General features: G+C 38.8%; 3 protein-coding genes across 12 annotated transcripts in view; 1 reads left to right on the plus strand and 2 right to left on the minus strand.

Moving 5' to 3' along the window:
- GSAP (gamma-secretase activating protein) overlaps positions 1-25842 on the plus strand; it is a 167679-nt gene that overhangs the window by 88286 nt on the left and 53551 nt on the right. For 9 of the 10 annotated variants that reach the window (XM_081282796.1, XM_081282794.1, XM_081282792.1 and 6 more), the window contains 4 exons: positions 10028-10147; positions 10919-10980; positions 12187-12288; positions 12441-12540. In XM_081282796.1, the coding sequence (XP_081138922.1) occupies positions 10028-10147; positions 10919-10980; positions 12187-12288; positions 12441-12540 (384 nt within the window). Of the gene's footprint in view, positions 1-10027; positions 10148-10918; positions 10981-12186; positions 12289-12440; positions 12541-12898; positions 13342-25842 lie in introns of those variants that run through there. The other variant, XM_081282795.1, reaches the window with a different exon arrangement.
- LOC308643107 (small ribosomal subunit protein eS24-like) lies at positions 7657-8021 on the minus strand (the record flags this gene model as incomplete). Its single annotated transcript, XM_081282814.1, has 1 exon — positions 7657-8021. The coding sequence occupies exon 1, from the start codon at positions 8014-8016 to the stop codon at positions 7657-7659; it is 360 nt and encodes a 119-aa protein (XP_081138940.1). The 5' UTR covers positions 8017-8021.
- CCDC146 (coiled-coil domain containing 146) lies at positions 15218-20274 on the minus strand. Its single transcript, XM_081282813.1, has 3 exons — positions 19383-20274; positions 17538-17786; positions 15218-15904 (listed from the first exon to the last, which is right to left on the minus strand). The coding sequence occupies exons 2-3, from the start codon at positions 17784-17786 to the stop codon at positions 15701-15703; spliced, it is 453 nt and encodes a 150-aa protein (XP_081138939.1). The 5' UTR covers positions 19383-20274; the 3' UTR covers positions 15218-15700.

Here is a 25842-nt window from a genome sequence, read left to right on the forward strand (position 1 = left end):
GTGCAGTTTTCTAGGGAAATTTGAACCAGTGGTACTGAACCAGGGAGCCCTTTCTCTGAGGTTTTCAGAACTTGTTTATCTGATGGAGATGTCTGGAGGTTCCCCCTTGGGAGGAAGTGATTCTGTGCCAAGAATTGAGCTGATTCTTGAGTGACTGGAAACTAAGTGTTTCCCTTAGAATTTTGAAACAGGACCAAGTCAGGCTTCAAAACACCCTTAGGATATGAGAATGCAATCCATTTATTTAAGTGGTCATTTGTTCATTTAGTCAACAAACATTTGTAGAGCACATTTCATGCCAGGTAATCTTAGAAATTAGCACAGTTACAAAGATTACAAAGAATCTAGTTAAGATGTAGATATAAATCAGTATCCATAATAAGAAATGAATAAGTTCCTATTTGCTATGAACTGCCTTATGTTTGTTATGTTACTTTTTTAATAGTGAGAACACCTAACATGACATTTACCCTCTTAGTAGATTTTTAAACATGCAATACAGTATTAACCATAGGCACAGCATTCTAGCTCTAAAACTTATTCATCTTACATAACTGAAACATTTTAAACCTGTTGAAGAGTGTTTCCTCTTTCTCCATCTCCCAGCCCCTGGCAACCACCTTTCTATTCTGTTTCTATGAGTTTGACTATTTTAGATGCTTCATGTAAATGGAATCATGCAGCATTTGTCTTTTGTAACAGACTTATTTCAACCAGTACAAAGCCCTCTAGGTTCACCCAGGTGTTTGTCCTGCGTATGGCAGGATCTCTTTCCTTTTAACACTGAACAGTATTATGTTTATATTCTACATTTAAAAAATCCATTTATCTATCTATCAGTGGAACTTTGTGTTGTATTCATACTTTGGCTATTATGGATAATGTGGCAATGAGCATGTGCAGATCTTTTTAAGATCTTGATTTCAATTCTTTTGGATATATATTCAAAAGTGGGATTACTGAATTATATGGTAGTTCTGTTTTATTTATTTTTTAAATGTAGGATTGTTTTTCTTTATCTTTGTTTATTTTTATGTGGTGCCGGGGATCGAACCCAGTGCCTCACGCATGCTAGGCAAGTGCTCTACCACTGAGCTACAACCTCAGCCCCCCTGTTTTAATTTTTTTTTAAAAAAAACCTACACACTATTTTTCAGTGTCTGCACCATTTTACATTCCCACCAACAGGGTAAAACGGTTCTCCACATTCTTACCAACTTTTTCAGTGCTGTGACTGAAAGATCTGATGAGAACAATCAGAGTAGGAAAAGTTTATTTTGGGGCTCACAGCTTCAGAGATCTCAATCCACAGATGGCAGCTCCACTTCTTGGGGCCTGAGGTGAAACAACAGCATAGCAGAAGAGTTTGGTGGAGGACAATGGCTCAGGACATGTTATCATGAAGCAGAGAGTCACCTGTCCTCTCCATGGACAAAATATAAATACTAAAGGCATGCCCAGTGACCCTCCTCCTGTAGCCACTTCCTATCTGCCAACAGTTATCACCCAGTTAATTCCTATTAGGGAATTAGTGTATTGATTACATTACGGCTCTCATGACCCAATCATTTCACCTCTAAGCTTTCTTGCATTGTCTCATAAACTTTTAAGAGAACACTTCACATCTAAACCATAACACCAACACTTTTTTCTTGTGTTTGTTATAGTTGCCTAAGAGGTGTGAGGTAATGTGTTACTGTGGCTTTAATTTATATTTCCCTGATGATTAGTTATATTGAGCATCTTTGGCCATTTGTTTGTCATCTTTGGAAAAAATGTTCAAGTTCCTTGCCCACTTTTTAATTAGGCTGTCTTTTGCTTCTGAGTTGTTTGAGGTTTTTATATGCTCTGAATATTAACCCCTTACAGGATATAAGGTTTGCAAGTACTTCCTCCCATTTAGTGGGTTGTAATTATACAAATTAATTGGTTTCATTGTGGCATTTCCATACATGCATATTTTGAGCTTTGATCATGTTCACCTCCCTTCTCCTACCTCTCTTCCCCACCCCTTCCTGGTCCCTAGTAGTCTTTTTTTTTTTCTTTTTAGTTTCTATATATGAGAGAAAACATGCAATACTTGTCTTTTTGTTCCTGGATTATTTCTGATGTCTTCCAATTTTATCCATTTTCCTTCAAATGACAAGATTCTATTCTTCTTTAGGATTGAATGATAATCCATTACATATAATAAACCATATTTTCTTTATCCATTTATCTGTTGATGAGCACATAGGCTGATTCCATATCTTGGCTATTGTGAATAGTGCTACAGAAGGCATGGACATGCAGTTTATCTCTTTTGTATGCTGACTTCATTTGCTTTAGATCAAAACCTAGGAGTGGTATAGCTGGGTTGTATGGTAGTTCTATTTTTAGTTCTTTGAGGAAACTCCATACTGCTTTCCTTAGTGGCTATTACTAATCTGTGTTCCCATCAACAGTATATAAGGGTTTCTTTTTCTTTAAAACTTTGCCAGCAGTTGCTAATTTTGTTTTCATAATAGTCATTCCAACTGGGGTGAGACAGAGCCTCAATGTAGTTTTGATTTGCATTTCCTTGATGGCTAGAGACATAGAACATATATATATATATTTTCATATATTGGCCATTTCTACTTACTCTTCTGTGAAGTGTCTATTCAGATCACTTGCCTATTTATTAATTTGTTTTGTTGTTTCTTTTTTATTCTTTTAAATATGTATTCTAAATATTAATCCTCCATGAGATGAATAGCTGGAAAATATTTTCTCCCGTTCTGTAGGTTGTCTCTTCACTCTGTTATTTCCTCTGCTGTGCAGAAGGATTTTAATTTGATGAAATTCCATTTGTTAATTCTTGTTATTTTTTTCCTGGGTTATTTGAGTCCTGTCCAAGAAATGATTGCTTGTGCAAATATTTTGGAGTGTTTCCCATGTTTTTCTTCTAGTAGTTTCAAAATTTCAGATTTTACATTAACATATTTGATCCATTTTGAATTGATTTTTGTACTGGGTGAGAGAGATGGTTTTAGTTTCAATCTACAATCTTCCAGTTTTCCCAATACCATTCATTGAAGAGGCTGTCTTTTCTCCAGTGTATGTTTTTGGCACCTTTTGTCAAGAATCAATTGATCAATTGTTTGAAGATGCATGCATTTATTTCTGGGCCCTCTGTTCTATCCTTTTGGTCTGTTTTGTTATTATGTGTTATGGTTTGAATATGAAGTATTCCCACAAAGCTTTTTTCTTGTAACAAGGATTGAACCCAGGGGTGCTTAACCACTGAGCAACGTCTCCAGCCCTTTAAAAAATATTTATTTAGAGACAGAGTCTCACTGGGTTACTTAAGGCCTTGCTAAGTTGCTGAGGCTGATTTTGAACTCACGATCCTCCTGCCTCAGCCTCCAGAGCTGCTGGGAATATAGGTGTGCGCCATTGAGCCTGGCCCCCAAAGCTCTTGAGATGATGCAGAAATAATATGAGGTGACATGCTTTGATTTTAAGAGTTGTGACCTAATCAGTGGATTCATCCGTTTGACTTATTACTTTGAAAGGATTACTGTATTGGGTGATAACTGTAGGCAAGTAGGGTGTGGCTGGATGAAGGAGGTCTCTGAGGGCATGCATTTGGGGTTTCTATTTTGTCCCTGGCATCTTGCTTTCTATTTCCTAGCTGCCATGAGTTGAGATTTCCCTGCCATGCCTTTCTGCCATGATGTTCTGCCTCATCTTGGGCCCAGAGTAATAGAGTCAGCTGACCATGGACCCAACCTCTGAAGTTGTGAGCCCAAAATAAACTTCTTCTCTAAATTGTTCTTGTTGGGTCTTTTTGTCAGAGTGATCCAAAGCTGATTAACACACTATGGCTCTGTAGTATATTTTGAAATTAAGTATTATGATGCCTCTAACATTGTTATTTTTGCTCAGGATTGCTTTGGCTATTTGGGATCTTTTGTATTTCTATAGATTTTAGGATTCTCCCCCCCCCCCCCCAGTTCTATGAAGAACATGGGGATTGCATTCAATCTGTAGATTGCTTGGTTCATATAGCCACTGAACAATATGAATTCTCTCAATCTATTAACATGAGAGATCTTTGCACCATCTATTGTTCAATTTCTTTCTTTAGTGGTTTGTGATTTTCATCGCAGAGGTCTTTCATAGCCTTAGTTAGGTTCATTCCTAGGTATACTATTTTTTTTTTTTTTAGTGGCTATTGAGATTGCTTTCCTCATTTCTCAGTTTATTATTGGCATATAGTAAAGCTACTGATTTTCATATGTTGATTTTTGTATCTTTCTACTTTACTGAGTTTATCAGTTCTGAAAATCTTCTGGTGAGGTCTTTAGGATTTATTATGTATATAATCAAATCATCTGCAGATTTGACTTCCTCCTTTCCTATTATATGCTTTTAATTTCTTTCTCTAGGTTATTTTTTCTGGCTAGAATTTCTAGCACTATATTGAACAAGTCTGTGTGTGTGTCCTCTGTCAGGTTTTGGTAGCAGGTGTTTTGGTGCTGTGTGTCTTTTACTTTCCACCTCTTCTGTTAGAATCCCTTAAGCATCTTCTGTAATGCTGGTCTAGTGGTCACAGATTCCCTCAGTTTATGTTTATCTTGGAAGGTCATTATTTTTCCTCCGATTCTGAGGGATAACTTTGCTGGGTATCATAATTTGGACTAGTAGTTATTTTCCTTTAGGACTTGAAATACATTATTCTATGTCCTCCTGGTCTTTAGAGTTTCTTCTCAGAAATATGCTGTTAGTCTAATGTATTTGCTTTTAAATGTGACTTCTCTTTCAGCTTTAACATTCTTTTTTTGTTCTGTACTTTAGTTTGTTGTGGAAAGGTTATTGTCTGGTTATGTCTATTTGTGATTTTAAGTAGAACCTCATATACATGGATGTCCAAGTCTTTCCCAAGATTTGGAAATTTTTTTTTTTTTTTTTGCTATTTCACTGAATAGGTTTTCTATACCCAGAGCACATGGCTCTTCTCTTTCCAGTATGCTAATTCTATGGTGTTCCAGAGATCTTGTACATTTCCTTTTTTGTTCTTAGTTGTTTTTTTTTTTTTTTGCTGTCTGAATGTAATATTATGGCAGATTTGTCTTCAATATTTTTCTTCTACTTGATCTAATCTGTTGTTAAGGCTTTCAACTGAGTTTTTAACTGGACTTATTGAGCTTTTCATCTTCAAGATTTCTGTTTGATTCTTTTTCAACATCTCCATTTCTTTATTGGATTGATCATCTATATCCTGCATTGTCTTCCTCAGTTCATTCAACTTTTTATTTGTATTCTTTTGGATGTCATTGAACTTTCAAAAAAATCATTCTTTTGAATTCTTTGTCTAGCATTTCATCTACTTTGGTATCTTTGGGATCTGTCACTATGGAGTTATGAACTTTAGGAAGTGACATAGTGTGTTGGTTTTCATGTTTCTTGTATTTGTATGTTGAGATTTGTGCATTTATTAGGATATGGATACCTCTTTCATTTTCATGTGGTATTCTTTTTTGGTATGTGGCTTTCTTCTCCCAATGTAGCTTGAGGTATTGGCTTGTTGTATATGTTGCATTTATTTCTAATCAGACTCTAACACTGTAAGTTCTTGGGTTTGGGCACAGAACATACTGTATTGGAATCAGAGACCCACTGTCTCTGAAAGTCTTATAAAAGAGGGGGCACTCTGATACTTCAGGTAGAATGTTGACCAGCAGAGTATGTGGGGTGCACCCTTTGGGGTTATTCTCCTACAAGAGTTGTAGCACCTATCTGGAATTGGGGATTTCCACAGGTATTCCCTGTTGATAGCAGCTTTGTTACTTGAAAGTGATTCTGATATTTGTTACTCCAGCTGCATTAAAGAGCCTGAAGCTCTTGTCCTCTGGAGACTGGTGCAGATCTATGTGCTTCACCAGCAGAGGAGGGGCCTGAAATCACAGTTCCTCTTAGGATTCACCTTCAGTCTTATTAATCCCAGTCAATCAGATCAGTTTCTCCTCCAATCAATATAGAGGACCCATGTAGATGTGGTGTCAGCAAGCATTGTATATTTTTCTTCTGTGCAGCTATGGTTGGGGAATCTGTCCAGCAGCTGGACCTTAGCCTCCTTCTGCCTGTGCCCACCTGGGAACTGGTCAATAGCTGGGAGTTTACATCTAACCTTTTCCTTAAGTATCCAACAGGGTTTCAGTGAGACTGGGTTGTGGCTGGAGTTGGGCTTAATTCTTCTCAGCAAAGCTGGGAGGATAGTTTAGTAGCTGAGCACCTGCCTATCCCCAGCACCAGAAGCAGGGGTGGGGGTTACCATGACAATAATAATAAATAAATTTAAAACAAAAAGGATAATGAAGAGGAAAAACACAAAAATAGAAATAAAAGGAAAAATGAGAAGAACAAAAATAAATTTTTAAGTAAAAATTAAGGAAAACATAAAAGAATTGACATAGATTAAAAATGACTCAAAACTTTCTGAAGTGCTTAAAAGTCTGAGTGTGGCTGATTGTAGTCTATGTTGATTTAAGTATCCTTCCAGTCTTTTAGGGGTGGATTCTGCCAGGTATGAGGCAAGTGTAGTGGGTTGAAGACACAGCCAAGGCTGCAAACTTGTTGGAATTCTCCGCTTTTCCATGCTAGTTTGGGTGGAATGCAGGCTGTGTCTCTTGCTCAATAGATTCAGGTAGAATGTTGACCACACCAGGAGGATATTCTCTCCTGAGGTCACTAGTCTGCCCACCTAGGGGCATGGCAAATGCTAGCGCCTCTAAGAGAAGGAAGAGCAAAGAAACCACTGAATTCTTCAAATTCTTCATTCGGGTGTTTTTTTATAAACCCAGTGATCTGCTACCCTGGATTCCAGCACCTTCAGACCTGACCCCTGTGTGAAACCACATGTGACACCCCATGTGATTGGTGTTGCTCTCAACTGCAGAGCTCCCGGGAGGTTCCCTGAGATTCCCTGTGGTAGCCTGCACTCCCAAGGCATAGAACTTCTCAGCAGGTTTGTGTCAGATACTCTCCCAATCCAACAGCATCCTGTATGGCCACCTCCTGCCCAGTCAGTATAGCAGGGTATCCACAGGGTATTATGGTGTCAGATTTTCTGACTCCTGCCAGATCAGTATAATCTCAAGAGGGCTCCTGGATATAGCATCCTGAGAGTTTGCTAGGAGAGGTAGGGACATTTCTTCTCTAAAGCCAGCTTGTGCAGACTCTAGGTCACTTATTTAAGCTGTCTGCAGGGTTCAGCCTTCCACTCCATGCTGCAAATCTTTTACCTTTACCCTCTTAGAGGGTAGAGTCCCCTTCCCCCGAGGATCTGAGCACCAGGTTCTGGGGTACTCCACTTCTCTTGCTTTGTGACTCTCCCTAGTCTCTGGATTCCACCAGGTCTCATTTTCTGTGCTGTCAGTTTTCAGGGGTCACTCATGGCTACTCACCTAGAGCAGTTGCATACCTGTTGTCTTGTTTCTGCCTCCAGAGAAGTAGGCTAGTGCTGAGTGCATCTCTTCTGCCATCTAACTCTCCCTCCATCTCCTTTAGGTATCATTTTTTAAATGTTTTTACAGTTAATTAATCCACATGAAAAATTCACACTATCACCGCAGCTAAAGTCATTGCAGAATCTTGATGCCTTTGGCTTTTTGCCAGCTCCAACATTTGCCTTCACAGTCCCCCTTTCTTCATTCTGTTCTTGCATTCCTTTCGCTGTTTTCTTGAGGTCTTTTTCTTTTCATACAGGCTGTATCTTGCCAGTCTATGTTTGGGTTCATTTTTCTTTGCATAATCAAAGGAATCATATATCATGCCAAAGCCAGTTGTCTTGCCATGTCTAAAATGGGTTCTGAATCTAAACACAAAGATAACATCTGGTGTGGTTTTGTACATTTTGGTTAATTTTTCTAGAATTTTTCTCTTAGAAACTGTTGCTTTCCCAGGGTGAAGAACATCAATGACCATTTGTTTCATCTGAAGTAGTCGATTGGTCATGAACTTCCTGGTCTGGATAGTTACTGTGTCATTCATGATGGTGGCAGGTCCTCCTCCTTTATGTATTCTTGATACTCTTATTGAACATTGGTTGCTGGTATATGCATGAATTTATTATTGTATATGTTATATTGAGTGTTGTTATGGTTTGGATGTGAGGTGCCCCTCAAAAGCTCATGTGTGAGACAATGCAGGAGAGTTTGGAAAGGAGATGATTGGATTGTGGGAATCTTAACCCAATCGGTGAATTAATCACCTGATGGGATTAATTCAGTGGTGGCTGGGGGTGACGGGGGTGTGGCTGGAGGAGGTGGGGCATTGGGGACATGGATTTGGGGTATTTATTTGTATGTGGCAAGTGAGGATTTCTCTTTCTGCTTTCTGACCATCACGTGAGCCACTTCCCTTTACCACACTCTTCTGCCATGATGTTCTGCCTCATCTCGAGACAAGAATAGATCTGGCTATGTATGGATTGAGATCTCTGAATCTGTGAGCCCTCAATATAAACTTTTCTTCCTCTAACATTGTTCTGGTCAGTTTTTTTAGTCATAATAGCAAAAAAAAAAGACAAAAATGTTAAGCTTTATGATAGTTGTCATTATATAATGCTATCAGTTGATTTTATTTAGTCACATATATCTGTCCATTCATCCATTGTGTTAGCTTTTTGTTGTGACCAAAATACCTGACAAGAACAACTTCAGAGGAGGAAAGATTTACTTTGGCTGATGGTTTCAGAGGATTCAGTCCATGGTCCACCAGCTTTATTGCTCTAGGCCTGAGATGAAGCAGAACACCATGGCAGAAGGGTGTGGTGGAGGAAAGCTGCTCTGTGAGTGACAGCCAGGAGGCAGAGGGAGACAGAGAGGAAGGGGCTGGGACAGTTCCCAAGACTATGCCATCAGTGCCTTGCTTTCTCCAGCCATGCCCTACCTGTCTATAGTTTTCACTATCATCCACTAAATACATTCAAATTATTTATCCATCAAATGGATCAATCCACTGATGAAATTAGAGCCCTCATGATCCAGCCATTTCCTCTCTGAACATTGCTGCATTACTTAACACATGAACTTTTGGGGGACATTCCAGATCTAAACCATGTTGTTGATTAGCTGAGTTGTGCCATTGTGAAAAACGTAGGCTATGATTCCGGCCTGGATTCAGGTTACTTCAACTTAATAGAAACTCAGAAAGGCTTAGTTACTTACAGCTGGTAAGTAACACAGCAGGATTCTAGCCCAGGTCTGCTCATGCTTAATCTGATATTTTCTAATATCTCCACTAAATATATTCTCGTCCTCATTTCCACTTCTGAGAATTACATTTACTCTTCAAAAGTCCTCTCAAATGCCATCATTTCCAAGAGGACTTTTCTAATTCTCTCCGGCTGATATCATCTTCTTCCATGTGTCTTGCTTCTGTCCATTGTATTAATAGTATATATAGAGCTTTGGGTTTGTGCTTGGTTAGCCCTCCCCATGAGGCTAATTAGGCTGGAGAGACAGCCTGCTCCTCTCTTGAATCCCTATAGATTTGCTCTCTGTCCATGGCATGTACATTCATTCTTTTCTATAATTTAGTTTGGGTAGACTCCAGAAGCCTTTCTCTAGGATATAACTAGAAATTAGGCACATAAACTGTTACTTTCTGGTCCATTTTTTTCCCCTTTAGCAAGATAGTCTCTATCCAAACAACCTTTTAGCCTGGGCATAAATTTGAAAGATAGTTCTCTTTCACTATCTTGCTGTTGAATTACAAATATTACTAAACCATAAAATAATTTTACACTATGTAGACCTTGCCTTTGTTTTGCTGAGAGGACCCAAGAACAAGGAAATTCCTACTTATTGGGAACTTACTATATACCCAGTGTGATACTTAGTTTTGATAATATAAAGAAGGAAACTTGGACTTTGTCTGTAAGGAGTTTAGTTGTCTCTAGGCACCAAGCACTGAACTTTATTAACATGGTCTGATTCATTTCCTCTGGGATGTTGGAGATGCCAGCTGATGTGTCTACTCTTTGGATCACTCATCCTAGGTTTCCACACTCTGCACACGATCCTTGGAGTCCACTGTCTCCCTTTGCACAACTTGCTGGATTATATTGATAATGGAGTGTTGCTTCTCACTGAAACAGCAGTCACAAGGCTTATAAAAGGTAACAGGCCCTGAGTGTATAAGTGTGCTGGTTCCAGCCTGGGCACCACCAGAGCTGGCTTTCTGGGTGTGTGAACTGTGGCTGTCACACTGAGCCTGCTGCACTAAGAAAGGTCCCATGCTTGGCTTAATGCCCTGCAGAGGATCTTGAAATTTGTAATATTTGAACATGTCCCTTTTGCACTGGTCCCATAAATTATGCAAGTAGTCCTGTTGAGTATAGTCCATTGCCTGTGACCACCTTTGGGCCAATGTAAAGTACCTTAGCTCTTCAAGAAGCCCCGAAGAACTTCTCAAGCAACACACAGCTATTTGGTGTGGCTTGAGAAGTTCTTTGGGGCTTTCACTATGCACAAGGGCACTTGAGAACAGGAGACCCTGTAGGCTTGTTCTCAAGAAAGTATCACAAAATGGCTTACTTACAGCTGATTGACTGTCATCATCTCAGCTTTGAAATGCAGGAAAAACAGAGAAGCAGTACTTACATGAATTTGATCTTTAAATAAGGTCACTCTCAATTGTGGTACTTTAGTAGATGAATTTTGTTAATGCATATGAGAACATTTGCCAACCCTGAAAGTACCTTCTGTTTTAAGTTAATAATATTGCTTTGTGATTGGCAGCTTATTACAGAAAATCCCTTCTTAGTCACCCACCTAAAATTTTCAAAGTGTCGCTTAACTCAAGAATATAAAGTTGGAATATATATTATCAGGATGAACCACTAAAGTGTTAAAGACTGTTTGTCTTATTTGCCAACTCTTTCTAACAGATCTGGATAATTCAGAGAAGAATGAAAAACTGAAATTCAGCATCCTTGTACGACTTCCTCCGGTAATCCTGAATTTTATTTTCCCCTAAGTCTTGGCACGACCCTCCTTCAATTTCTTTTTGTAAGAACAGCATTTACTTGCTTTTGGCTAAAGTCAACTGAAGTATTTCATTTTCCAGTTCTTCCCAAGAAATCCTATCCACCCCCACCCCTCTGTTGGCTATTTCCCGTTAGGTCTACAATGTACTTGCTTTTCTGGCTTTGCACAGTATTGGCATAGCCCACTGAGAACATTTAGCCATTTTCTCCTCTTAGGAAACCACACTAATATTTACATCTGAGTAGGAGTGAGAGGGGAAACATGTGCTTTTGGCATTTAAACTGATAAGAAATTTAAATGCAGGTGAGGTCAGAGGTTCTGGAACTGTATTTCCTCTTAGTACATTTCCAGCAGGAAAACATTCCCAGGTCAAAGGAAAAATGAGAAACATGAGGGGAAAAAGTTAAAGGAATTCCTTGGAGGTTTTTCTTTTTTTCTTTTTTTTTTTTTTTGAGGGGGAGGGGTGCACTAATATCCAAGTCTGAAATACCATGAAAAAATACAGAATTCCACAGCAAAGTCTTCTGACTACTTCCTGACCCTAAGAGCCTAGGTACCCTGTCCACGGTTTACCTCCCTTGAGTGCTTGTGCTTTTGACACCATCCTCCCCAAGGGAGGTCCTTTCTGGACCTAGTGGTCTCACTTTGTAATAGTCTCTCTCCATCACAGGCTTAATGAAGCAAAGGCAAGAATAGAGAACAAAGCATATTTTCCCTGGCTCAGTCTCTCTAGGGAACATTGCTGAACATTTAGTTTGGTCTATAAATTTGATTTTTTTTTTGTTTGTTTTTTTGGCCTCAGACCTAGTGAATGAAAATTTCCTAGGTAAGACAGTGGCAGAGAAGTTGATATAAACATGCCTATAACCTTTTGTTTGCTTTTAAAATATCACTTAGGCTTGCCACACACATTTCCAGCTTTTAAGAGTAGCAGATAACTCCATTTCAGAAAAAGAATTTGGAAGCATGAATGTATCAACTGCTTTCCTCAAGGTAGCAATTGAGAGGAGTCTTAATTCAAAACTCAGAAGCATACTTCATAGCAATGTAGTCTTTCTTTTAAAATGGCTAGTCATTTTGGAATATTACTTTTAAAATATGAACACATAAGGTATATTTAATGAACTGAGAGATATATTTTTTATACAATTTTCAATTTGCATGATAGCTCATTGGTCAGAAGATCTGTCGAGTTTGGGATCATCCTATGAGTTCCAATATCATTTCACGGACCCATGTGACCCAACTGCTTCAGAACTATAAGAAGCAGGTGAGTCTGTGAAAACACAGCCCTTCCATGTTCCTGTATCCTGTTTCCCAGTGTCAACATAATCACATGGACAGCAACTGTAATTCTGATGACTTTAAATGCGTGATTGTTTCAGAGATATCAGTTAATACCAGAAGTGGTTTCTCTTTTAGTCTCGGAATTCTATGATGGACAAGTCATCATTCAGTGTAGAATTTCTGCCTCTGAACTACTTCATTGAAATTCTGACTGACCTGGAGTCCTCCAGTCAAGGTAATTCAGCCCTCTGTTCATGGCTTTCTCCTTGACACATCAGTCATTCTTTATTCACTTCTGTGTACCATTTTCTTTTCAAAAATATGCCTTACTTTACAAGTAGGCCTTTACTGCAATTGATTTTCATTAGCCATACACAGTTTACTGCCCACATTACAAAAGGAATCATCACCTTTGATGTTTTAAAAGGGTTTAAATCCTGTTTAGTTGATGTGAATGCTCTTGAAGTTTGATGAAATTTCACAACACATTCTGAGAATGTATTTTGATAAAATATAAAGTTAATGAGCTATGGGAAAAAGTTATAAATATTCCTCGGTTCTATAGTAACACACATACACATTTTTCCCCCCAGCTCTATGTGATTTTGAAGGACATGACAATGTGGATGCACAATTTATACAGGAAGCAGCTCTGAAACACACCACAATGCTTTTGGACTTATAAAAGAAAAAAAGTTCTGTAGTAACTACTTGTAATATTTTAATCTTGCTCATTAACCTTACTCATATTGATAATTCTTTAGCAATATTTAAAACTGATAAAAAATCAGAATATATTGTTGAACAGTCTGAATTTCAGTTTGGTCCTTGTTTAGACAGAATTAACTTCATTCCAGTTTTGAACAACCAATAAACAGTCAAGTGTATTGAAATGACAAACAGTCCAAGATGACCTTCAGTGCCATAAACAGTGCTCTTCCTAGTGGCCAAGCAGACCAAGAGCTAGTTTCTGTTGAACTTTGGAATAAAATGGACTTCAGAAATGTAGGAAATAGTGCTTAGGCCAGCAAAAACTTAAAAATAACAAGCAGAAGAAATATTGTATAAGAATTTTACTTGAAAAGGAGTTTTTTTTTTAAATTGGACTAGATAAAATCTATCTCCACTATACCATCATTTGTAACATAGTAATTTGTACATGTAATAGAGTAGGGTTTGTCTTTGTGATAGTTCAGATGGAACTGTATTTAATTTTTTATATTTATAAAAGTTTGATTTAGTATTATACTATTAAAAAAACCCCAATGCTGACAGCTTTGGTCTGACTCTTCTGTTTTTGAACATAGCCTTTTTATCCAGGAATCTTGAGTCCATGAACATGTTCCTTTAGAGTTCCCCAGGACACCTTAACTGGTTGTACCATTTTCTGTTTTTCTCTCTTACAGTGACTTAATTCTGACCCATAAATACAGTTGCTTCTGGGACTCAGCTTATAATGCTTTTTTTCCCCTCTTCAGTATTCTTGTGAAAATTTAATGATTATAAATATCACCAATGATTATTCAACTTTTCTTAAAAAAAAAAAAAAGTCACCACTGTGTTCTAAAAATTGCCCTCTCCTATAGAATTTCCTCTTTTGTTCAAACACTTCATAGTCACCAATCCTCAAGATCTTGGAGCCAAATCAGCAATGCAGTGCTGATTCTTTTGAATGGGGTCTTTTTTGAATTGTCATTGCCTAAAGCCTAATTTTTCACACACATATTTAAGATAAACATTAGTTTGATCCTATCAGTTTGCTCATAATTATTCAATAGCTTGCTATTCAGTAAAAGAAAATTCAAACTCCTTAATGTTCAACTTTTCCAAATCCTGACCCTGTATACCATGAGCATTCTTTTACAGGTAGGCCAGCTCACTGGGACATGAATACAGCTTTTTCAAGCTATTTCTCTCACTTAAAATCTCTCTCCACCTGTTAAAATCTTTTTCATGCTTAAGGGCCAGATTAGAAGTTCTGTTTGATGGGGCTGGGGCTGTAGCTCAGTGGCAGAGTGCTTGCCTAGCATATGTGAAGCACTGGGTTTGATCCTCAGCACCACATAAAAATAAACAAATAAAATAAAGACATGCTGTCCACCTACAATTACAAAAAATTTAAATAAGAGAAAAAGAAGTTCCATTTGAGTATAATCCAGGTCATTTCAACACATGGTGGCACCTACCTTCTCTCAATCAGTAGTATACATTATAATGGTTAAATATCCATCCCTTGTGATTTTTTAAAAGGTGTTTCCTTTTTTTTTGGTGTTTGAACTTCAAACATTTTAAAAAAATATGTTCTAATTAGTTATACATGACAGTAGAATGCACTTATGGTGTTTAAACTTATGTGCATATATTTTGAGTCCTTAAGGAGATTACTAGTTTCTACAACACAGCTCTCTTTAAGTATATAGCATTCATTTATTAACTACATGGTTGATACAGTGTTACTTATCAAAGACACTCCCAAATAATTACTTTATAATAACTCTGCAAAGAAATTAGGTTAGATTTGGGACTCAGAATGAAAAGGAAATTAAATTTTCCAATTTGACAAGATAGGGGCTTAGAACAGAATATTTATCCAAATAAAGGGATATATTTCTCATTCCAAGAGTTGTGAAATAAAATTTATAATTACTACCAGTGACTATAAAAACATAATGTTTCAACCTAGTTGTATATTCTTGTATATGAGAAATCAGAATTAGGAAAATACACTTGGTGAAATACAGTAATATTAGAGTAGTAAGTAGAATTGGCCTCATTTTCAGGTCTTCTCTCTCACATGCAAAACTGTAAATATAGTATTTAATTTGAGATTTTGATAAATCTATTATTAGAGCTTAAAATAATCATTTGATTTACAGATAATGTGAAAAATCTGGATTCGTAAGAAAGATAGATTAGGACATAAATATTTGTGTGGCAAAAGGATTCTTGTGAAAAAGAATCACTATAACATCAAAAAAGACAAGCTTGGCTACTGCTTCTTACCTGATTTAGATTTACTAACATGACCTTCAAGTGCCACCTCAACAAACTGAGTTATGCTTTTGGATCCTTGGGATATCTTAAGTTCCATGAATGCAGTTGAAAAAGAATTTAATTCTGTACTTTGATGAAAAGTTATTTTATTCTGCACTTGCCTACTACATATTTCTGAAACTATGAAGAGTGAAAAATACACGAGTAATTAAAATATTTGCTTTGAAGTGTGGGGCAATTCTGTGTCTTTCTCAACATCATGTGAAACACAGAAGTTGGTTAGTGTAAAAAGAACCAAGTTGTACTGTTGTTGGTTGCGCTTCATTGATCTGCAGTGTGAGAATGATGATGCTCACGTGCTCTGGCTGTAGAAATGAGGAATCCTGGATTGGTCTACACATTCAAATTTCAATTGGCTTTATAACAGGTTTCCTTATATGCCTCATATTGGATCCAGGTTCACTGGGCTTAAAAGGAGCCAGAGCACCGTATGGCCTTGGCACAGGAAGAGTGGCGTCTGCTTCCGGAATGTAGGCATTTGGACGCTGCTCCGCTGATGTGTAAACACCATTGGGCAGCAGTTGATTATCTCTTTCTCGCAACTCCTGCAAAGAATCATTTTCTTTCAGTTTTCTGAAAACTCTAAAGTTACCTCACCTTCAGATCCCCAAAGACACAACTGAGTCTGAGCAGCCTTATGCTGTGCTCAATGATCTGCCCCCCACATTGCAACTCACTGCTATGGGCTATATTGGTTAGGTATCATGATGAGGCTGAGGCTTAGGGTTTATCAAAAACTGCTTGTTGGGTTCTAGATGCACTGCATTCCAAACTCAGTCTCTCATCAAGAGCTAATTATTTCTGCACTTTTTACAAAGGCAGAACAGTAATATTTTCTTTGCTAAGTGACTGACGAGCAAATTTACAACAGACTAGACAATAAATAGAACCAGAAGAGAGAAATGTTCAGCAGTTTGAGCCTCAAGGTCTTCAATATTTCTGCCTGTGCCTCTGGAAAATAATCTTAGGGCACTAATATAAAGTCTACATGATGAAGAGTATAGTCCCAGGAAAGTATAGCCTTGGAAAGGCTCATCCCAGATGGTATGGAAATTACAAATCAGACCCTGTGCTCTGTAGTCCTAGTATGGATTCAGACTGTATATTTTACTTGGCTTAGTGATAAATAGTGATCCTTTTAGGGACATTCACTTGACAGTCTGATTTGTACCCCAGGATGCCATCTACTTGGCAGGAGATGCTTGATTCTAATCTTAATCTACTGAAAGCTTATGAGGGTAGACAGAAGAACAGGGCACCAAACTTGTGTATGGATTCAATGGTAGATAAAGACTTAGGCCAGAGGTGGGAGAAGAAAGGAGTGGCCTGGAGGCCTGTGATGCATACCAGGTGTGATGTCTGTAGAAGGCAGTGGCAATCACCTTGATATGCATGATATTGTGGAAGTTTACAATGTGCTGTGAACACAGAAGAGGCAGGTATCTGAGCAAGGGTGTGAGAAGAAAGACTGGAGACCTTTGGACGAAGCCAGTGCCATGCTGGTGGGAGCCCTGGGAGTAGGACTGGGAGGGGACTTGATGCTTATCGAGTGTTCTTCAAGTGCACTGCTATACTTTGACTTATCTATGTGATATAACAAGTTTCTTTTTAATGTATGTAGGAGAGGAAGACATTTTTCATAAATGGGCTGAGCATCCATAACCCCAAAACCTGAAATCCAAAAATACTCCAAAGTCCTAACTTTTTGAACACAGGATGTCACAAGTATAAAATTCCACAGCTGACATCACCAGGTGTTGTAGTAAAAACTCAGGCTATGTGTGCAATGTACATATTAAATATAAATAGGTGCTCTACCCAAGATAGCTCATTATGTATATGCAAATATTCTGAAATCTGAGAAAAATCCAAAACACTTTTGGTCCCAAGCATTTTGAATAAAGAATAGACCACCTACATAGGAAGACTGGTCCCCAGAAAACAGCCCTTCCTGGCACACTTAAATTTTTTTTTTTTTTTATTAATCCAGGGGTGCTTTACCACTGAGCTACATCTCCAGTCCTTTCTATTTTTGAGAAAAGGTCTGGCTAAGTTGCTGAGGCTAGCCTCAAACTTGTGATCCTCCTGCCTCAGCTTCTTCAATTGCTGGGATTACAGTGACTGTGTCTGGCCTTTCTTGGCACACTTTACAAATGCAATATGGGAGCCAAAGCTTACCTGAAACTTTTCAGTGAGGGCCATTTCATACATTTGTTCATCTCGAATTACCTTCATCCATTCTCTCTCAATGTCTTTATTGAGTGGCAGACCTTTTTCTAACCTGGAATTGCAATAAAAGATGAATTCTTCTTTCTCTTTGACTTCCTTCTGGAGTTCAATGGTCAGGGCTTGTTTCATGGACAGCTCAGCAACAAGAGCCATCATTTTTTCAGTAACATCTTTGATCCTTTTCTGATAGCCATTCATCTAGAATCAAAGAGCCCAAGGTTTAGTCAATATGTACATTCCATGAAGACTTGAGGAAAATGGCAGTCTATTGGCTGTCTGTAATGGTGTGTGTGTGGGGGGGGCAGCATTCTTACCTGAAGGAAGGAAGATTTAACAATTTATGGAAAATAAGAAATGAAAGAGACTTCAGGGATTAAGCCCAACACCCTGGTATATGAAGAAAAAAATGTTTATCAGTTACTTGATTTTGCAGTGAACAGCATGGAGGGGAAGTTTAATGTCTGTTTTTAAGAGGTGAGAAAGAGAGATGAGAGAATGGTCTTAATGCTTCAGTTCTGGCCGAAGTTAACAGTTTGTATCTTACCCAGCTATGCTAGAGCTTTCCTGGCCATGTCAAAGTGGTCACTATTATCATTTCTCAGGTACCTTCCAGGGAGACATTGAGCTTTGACAAATAAGCCCTCATTTAAAAAAAAAAAAGAAAATGACTTTTCCTCAAGAAGGGAAATTTATTTTGCAGAAGGAAGGTGGCAACATTTATAGAAACATGAGGTGTGCAAATTCATGAGCTTAAGTAGGTGTTAGTGATTATTTTATGAGGTAAGTTGTGAACTATAGAGCTGCCACTGGACAGATCAGTCTATTAGAAGTGGCCAGAGGACAAATATAAAGACCAAATAAAAATGAAAGTACCCTAAGATTTACTATCTTTCCTATTTGGTGTGCCCAAGCTTTCTAGAACAGGATTACTTATTCATGAATGTTTTTCTAGAGTCTAGTACATGTGAGACACTGGGGAAACTTAAGAATGAGAAACTATTGCTGCCTTCTAGAGCCCACAATCTGGGATATAGACACCATTATCTGTCATCTTCCGTCTCCCCTGCTGAACATCATATAAGGTGGATAAGGTGTCCCTTCCTCTTTGTTTTCGCCCTTACAGCCTAGCATGAGAGTAGCACAAAGCAAGAGTTCAGTGACAGTGGCTGAATGACTGAAATCCCTGTGTTGGCGAGAAGCTGCCAGGGATTACAGAGGCCAGGTGAATGACCGATCTTCTCATTGCTCAAGGTGATGAGTCTAGTCCTGATATGTCTGAATCCCCAACCTCCCTTCCTGTGACTGCAACTTTTAGCATAGCTTTTAGCAGTTCCGCCCCCAGTAATTTTGAAGCTCCATGTTATTGGCCTTTCCTCGTTGGTAGTGGCTGTACCTCCTGGTGTAGTCAGCCTGGGTATAGTGTGTCTGTTCTGCTCTTCAAGAAAGCTGAGTTCAGAATTGAAGCCTTTCCTACAAACCACTGGATAAGTGAGGCCTTCTGTTCAAAAGACATTAGGATTTAATTTTGTGCATGAAATACAAAGAAAACAATTTTCATACTTGAGTGGTTGCCTGATAACTTATTTACTATTATTGAAAAGCTTAGGTTTTTCTAATTGTAAAATGAATTCATTCAAGGAACAAGACAAACTTGTTTTGGACAATTCGGAGTCATTTTACAGTTTTATGTTTCTCTAATCTCTCCAGTGCTTCTCTCAATAAACCAAGCAACCTGGAAAATGAGAGCTAATAAAGGAGTAGGGGCAGAAGAGAGAGGGTGAGTTTCAGGCAGACCTTCTTGGCTAAGAGCAGCGTGTCCTGCTTGCAGGCCTCAGTTTTGCTGCAGAGCCTGTCTGTAAGTCGGGAGACCTGTTCAAAGATGAAATCCTTCTCTAGTAACTTCTCCTCCTTCTTGGCCAACTGTAGTTCCAGCTGTTGAAAACAATTTCAATAGGAAGAAAAAAGAAAACACTCATGCAAGACACAATCTTCTTTCCTAATTGGAGTACTACCTGACCCCCACCCCACCCCCCAGTAGTGGAGAGACATTGCTTTCTCAGTTGTTGCAAGTTTTTGGAGATTGGGCCAAGTCAAGACTTCCCATGCCCCAGCCCCCTCCAGATAACTCTGGGAGTTCTTCCCTCCTGGTGGACTAGGGCCCAGTTCCATCAGGCGTCCACAGTTGTAATAGTTGAGTAGTTGCTTGCCAAATGAAGCTCCAATGTTTTGAAAAGCTTAGGTTTTCTCATTGTAAAATGAATTCATTCTGAGAACAAGGAAAACTTGTTTTGGACAATTCTCTCAGTCATTTATAGTTTGTTTCTCTAGATGTAAAGCCTAATCTCTCCAGTGCTTCTTTCAATAGCTCCAGATAGCACTGGAAATTCTTACCTCCATGGTCGACTTTGGACCTCTCAGCTCTGCCCAGTATACAAAATTATCATTCTTTTGATCAGTAAGACAAATTGATCTATTCATTCAAGAAGTCAAAATGGTTGCTTTAAGCCCTGAGGGAATGGTGTCTTAGGAATCTTGAAGGCACTGGACTTTTACTTTTGGTAAGTGTCTAAATCCAGTTTAGAAATTTTTACTAGGTTACAGTAAAAGGACTCTATGAGTGGCTGGAATAATGGATAGGTCTCTCAGCATAACAGGAAACAGGACCACAGGTATCTCTGAAACTGTACACAAGAGGCAAGTAGATGCAGTTTTAAGCAAGGCTGTTTACCTCATCTAATTTTTTGATCATTTCTGCTTCGGTCAGGTCCTTCCCTCGAAGGACACGTATTCTGTTTTTATCCCCAGGATTTATAAACTGTTTCTCCAGGTCTCTTATTCTGTCTGTACACTGTGCAAGCTGTTAAATAACAAACAAACATTAGTTTTAAAACTAACTCTCCAGCTCAGTAAATCTTAGGCTTGTGTGGCCAGGGTCTCTAGAGCCCTTTAGTAGGCCCAACCCAGGCAAGGGTAGAGGAGAACTGTTTTCTTAACACCCGTAAGTTGGGACTTGTGGTTAACAGTGTTTCTGTTCACTCATGGGACCATGAGGATGATGCCTTGGGTTGACTATGCAAGACAAGTCTGGCTTCTGAGTCAGAGAAAAAGCTGAGTTCACAAAGAGCCCTTCGATTGCTTCCCATTTTGTGTGGGATACTGCGTGGTTGCAGGACTCAAAAGTATACAGCCTATCCTTTTGTGTTGCAGGTTGTTACAGAGCCCAGGGTAGCTAGCATATAATATGCTGACTCCACTTTAAAACCATTTGCTGGCAATAGGCTTAATGGCATCCTCCAAAAGAAAAAAGTTGTTAATTATGGGGTCACACAGTGAACACTCTTAGCATCAGTCATGTGTAATATTTTTGTTAAATCTCTAATATAATGCTTTATATATCAATTTGTGTGTATATTTGTTGAATCATTGAAGCTTGGAGATAGATGAAGAAACAGGACTACACTCACACAGAAATGATAGGCACACTTAGTTTTTTTCTTTATAATGAGAGATGTGGACCATGGTGACAATCAAGAGGCATTATTTCAACTTTCTACTGAAGGCTTATGTGATCAGGCAAATCATTTCTCTGAACCTTAGTTTTCTTGATGGTCACATGGGAAGATAAGGCTCAATCGATAGAGCTGATCCATCAAATGAGATAACAGATTTGAAGTATATTACAACATGCCCAAGAGTGGCACAGATAGGATTTTAAAAATTCCAATCAGTGCTCCTCCTCCTCATAAAATTTTTTTAATGGTAATAATTTTTTTCCTTCCTCTCTACATTCCTTAATAGCACTTAATCCCACATATACTTCAATTCTATAAAGATTTTAAGTTCTTACTAACACAGTGTTCCCTTAACTAGAAAACGGAGAAACAAAAATGCAGTGTTTATCAAAGTGCCTTCATTTTATTCCCCCATTGGCATCTGAGGAAAAACTGTTCACTTTCTCTCTATAAAAGTGTCTTGGTATCCTAAAATAGTTCAAGAGATTTCTAAGATCCCTAAAATGGAGTTGTTATTACAGGATCCAGGAGATCATGACTCATGATAGTTCTGCATTAGTCTGTTGGACAATTAAAAACTGTTTCAAATAACGTGGTGGTGGTGGTGGGGAAACTTAATAGAGTTCTGAAATAATACAACAAAGATGACTTAAAAAAAAAAAAAAAGCCGAAACACTGCGTCTGAAACCAATAACAGGATATGATGAGGATCCGGCCCTGGAGGACAGAGTGCAAACATGGTGTACTTGAAGCTAGAAATTTTGCATCACATCCTTCCAGAGCATGTGTGATTAGTGCTGAGTAGACAAACATTTAAATGCAGTTTGAAGATGAATGGGAAACTTTCTATCCAACTGTTCCTAAGCATAGAGTTCTCCCTGCTAAAATAGGTAACTGATAATATGTAGCACACATTTCGATTAATATGCAATCAAAATGATAATGGCTCACCACCATCATGCACGGCAAGTAGTATTAAATATTTTCATTTTGGGTAAAACTGCATTCACATTTCACAGTGGATGATTTTATCTAATGAAATGCCAAGTATTTTTTTTCTGAAAACGATTTTCAGTGGATGGAATTATTGATTTGTGATCCACACAAAGAATATGCTCACAGAGAAGACATTGTTCTATTTTTGGTCTTACTGAATTTAAAGTCTTTTTGGACATCCTGATAGTTGAGAATGAATGGGCAAAGACAGACCTGAAGCTACATTTTGAGAGAGAGCTGAATTACTATAAAAAATTCAGTGACTGGAGGACAGTGTGGGACAATGAAGCTGTGGAGGGAAATGGGAGATGAAAGACCAGTCAGTGAAATTGAGCCAGGTGGGGGTGCTGCATGGGGCAAAGCACCTGGGGGTGAGGGGCATCCCTGAGACAGAGTGGCCCCAAAGGACTTTGAAGGGCATGGATTTCTTAGATCTAATTTGAAGTTCCTTGCCTTTCTGTAACATAACCCCATACAGAGTTGCCTCAGGTCTTCACTAAAATCTGTTCAAAGGCCTTGATCTTGAGTAGGTGTAGACCAAGGAAGGGACCAGTCCAGAGGCTGCACTGATGTGGCACAGAAGTGGAATAGGCACTGAGTGTTTGGTCTGATGAGGTAAGTCCCCACATGAAGCTCTTGTTCATTATTAAATTATAGGGGAATTAGAGATTAAATCTCATTCTATGTGACTGAACATTAATAAGCAGCGAGCTTCAGGTAATCACTTGCTCCAGAGGACAGGAGGACCACACATGGTGCCCAAGCTGTTCCCAGCAAGCATCAGCAGCATAATTATGCTGTGGCTATTGACAGCCTAGATTGCTGAAGTTTTAAGATATGAGGAAGCTGAGCTAGAAAAAGGGGGAAAGAGAAAGATGCTTCATGAGAGAAAATCTATAGCTATGAAGCCTTCTCATATTCCATCCCGGAGTAGTGTTTAAAGGTATTTTCAAACAAGACATCATTCATAGGTTCCTACAGGCACCAGGAGTAGCATGGATTGGTTTACATGCAAGAACTCAAGTGATCTACAAACTAATTAAGGTAAGAGACAAATGCAAATGATGTGAGGAAGTGTCCCAGGACAGCTCTCCCACCTGAATCTGGAGCACCGCAAGATCGGCATCCAAGGCACTCTTGACTGGCAGTAACTTCTTTGTCACGCTAATCTGTCTTTGCTTCTCGGCTATCTTCAGTTTTAGGAATCGGATTTTTTCTTCCAGGACATGTATTTCAGTTTCCCCATTTAGTTTCAACTTCTCTTGGATATTTATTTTTTCATAAAAAATACACACTTCTTCTTCTCGCTCAATCAGCTGAACACCACTGTGGTCAAATTCAAAGGAAGAGGCTAAGTGAATGCTAAAGCTACTGTTTCACTAGTTAACTGTAGTTCCCTCTAGCTTTGGGTACAAAATACACAACACAGGAAAATTCCAGAGGGTGGGAGATACTTACTGATGTTTTTCTAGTTAAACTGCACACTGGATTTTCCTGGAGGTGTGTTTAGCAGCTTGACACTTAGGCCAACCATGTGATTGGTTGGCTGCAGTGTCTCTGTGGGTTTCAAACGTTTTCTGGGGGGCAGGAAAGAATGTCATTCCCCATGTGTGAACAAAGTAATCCCGTAGTCTGATTTTCTGCAGACCCTGTTCTTGGGCCAGATTTGCCAACAAAATCCTGACCAGAAGTGCACAGGCAGGGGGCCAGAGAATGTGTTTTGGGGGTGATTCTGCTCTATATCAAGTTGCCAGGCCCACTAGGTTCTTTTAAAGTTGAATATTTTTTGATGCTAATTTCCCCATAAACAGGCAAAAATCTGCCCTTTGTAATCATGCTGATGAGTGGGGGTGACCCCCAAGACCCCCTCCTTGAGAGGAGACTATGGGAAAGAAACAAGGAATTTCTAACTCACTCCTGTAGCTCTGGTCTGGCCGGGGCCTGGGAGCAAAGCATTAGCTTAAATGCTTTGGTCTGTTTTAGGAACCAAATAAGATATTTACCCCTGCTCAGAGAACACACTCATCCACCCTTAGAAAAAGTGCTACTCAAGGACCCTAAAGGTCTTTCTATACCCGTTGTGTATGCATTACCCAGAATTCCACCTTTAACTATTTTCTGTCTCCCCCCTATAAACATGCATTCATGCAGTTATACTTGGCTCATCTTGGCTGTATATTTTGTCTCATTTCTCTGTCAAAGTTTCTCATGATCAATAGTCTCAGCAGAAGTGAGGGGCAATGTTTTACTACAGGGCTCTACAACCACACATTCCAGTTTCTCAGGGCACAAACAACTTGGGGGAAACTGCTAGAATATAAATTTATTAATGGCACAATTGCAGCCTGGAAGAAATAAGACCATTTAAGGGTCTTATTGTTGAGAAAATGAGCTAAGAGAATGGCTTTGATAAATGTAATAAGATCAAACTTGTCACCAAAATGAATACCAATTTATTTATGTCAATTATGTGAAAAGAATTTGATATTATCAGAGATATCCTGAATGGTAGCCTGAGAAAAGATGCTGATCTTAAAAGTGAATAACCTCCCATCACCTCCTCTTTGCCTGTTTCTTTTACAAGGATAGCAGTTCTTATCTTTAGGCAAAACCTCATCTAAAGGCTAATGAAATCTGAATGTCACATGTCCCTCACTCCTGTCAAATCTAGGAGGAGTAAGGGTGACATATCTAAGTCACATACTTTGGTACCCTGTTCTCACACTAGGTTCCTGGCCCTTACCTTTCATTTCGCCTCTGTACAGCCTTCTCATACTTTTTGCGGAGTCGCACCATCTCCTCTTCTATCGTTGTGATCGTATTGGCAAGTCTGTCCATGCTGGTTAGCTGGGTTTCCTTCTTCTCTTTCATTTCTTGAAGTTTTGATAAGATTTTGCACACATCGTTTTGCATGCTCTCTCTGATAGTAACGTTGTTGGCATGTTTCAACACAGAATTTTGTAGCTTTCTTTTAAAATAACGGGACAGTGGCTAAGATTATGAGTCTAATGAGGACTTCTGAGACATAAGCATTTCAAAGTAGCTCTTGCTTTCTCATGGCTCTTGAAATGACAGTAGTAATAACAGTGATACTCCGGATACCATTCAGGAGTTTTTGTAATCGTCCCGGGTCTCAGACTCTTCCTCCATCCAGAATAGGACACCTTTCCTTGGTGCCCAGGGTTTTGCCACTCCTCCCCCACCTTTGTCAAAGCAAGAAACTATAGTCGGTCATCCTTGCTCTGCTGTCCTCCAGAAGCTGCTCTCCTGAGGACAAGGTGGTCCTATCTGAAGGCATCTATTGGACCTGAGCTGGTGCCTGCACTTTAGTGTGGGCCATAATTGGTGCTGAATGAGATCACAGCCTCTGTAAATGATATTTAACTTTCCTGTTGGGTGAGAACCTGATTGGGAAATTATATTTTTTCTTTCTATACCCACCACTCTCCAAATGAAGCCATTTTGTAATGTGTTTATTAAAGGAAACTGGACAATAAAAAGCCAATGGAAAAAGTTCACATTGTGTAGACTCAGGAGATCAGGATCTAACATGGGTAAAAGAGTCCAATGTAGCATATGGCAAATAATAAATCAATAAAACTACCATTTGCCAGACACCCTTCTGTGTGCTATTACACCAATTAGCTCACATAATAATAAAAAGTCCTATGCAATAAAGACTCTTTTAATGGAAAAGGAAAGTGAGTCTAGAGATAAAAGTTAGCTTGTTCAAGGTCAGTCAGCTA

This window comes from Spermophilus citellus (assembly GCF_964194105.1).
Source record: "Spermophilus citellus genome assembly, chromosome: 3".
NCBI classification, from domain to species: Eukaryota; Metazoa; Chordata; class Mammalia; order Rodentia; family Sciuridae; genus Spermophilus; species Spermophilus citellus.

What these genes read in the sequence shown, in the direction of transcription:
- CCDC146 (XM_081282813.1), bottom strand. Translation starts at nt 17,786, where the DNA reads ATGAATGGCTATCAGAAAAGGATCAAAGATGTTACTGAAAAAATGATG. An exon ending in CCCTCACTGAAAAGTTTCAG is followed by an intron (nt 15,905 to 17,537) that starts GTAAGCTTTGGC and finishes GATTCTTTGCAG; the next exon opens with GAGTTGCGAGAAAGAGATAA.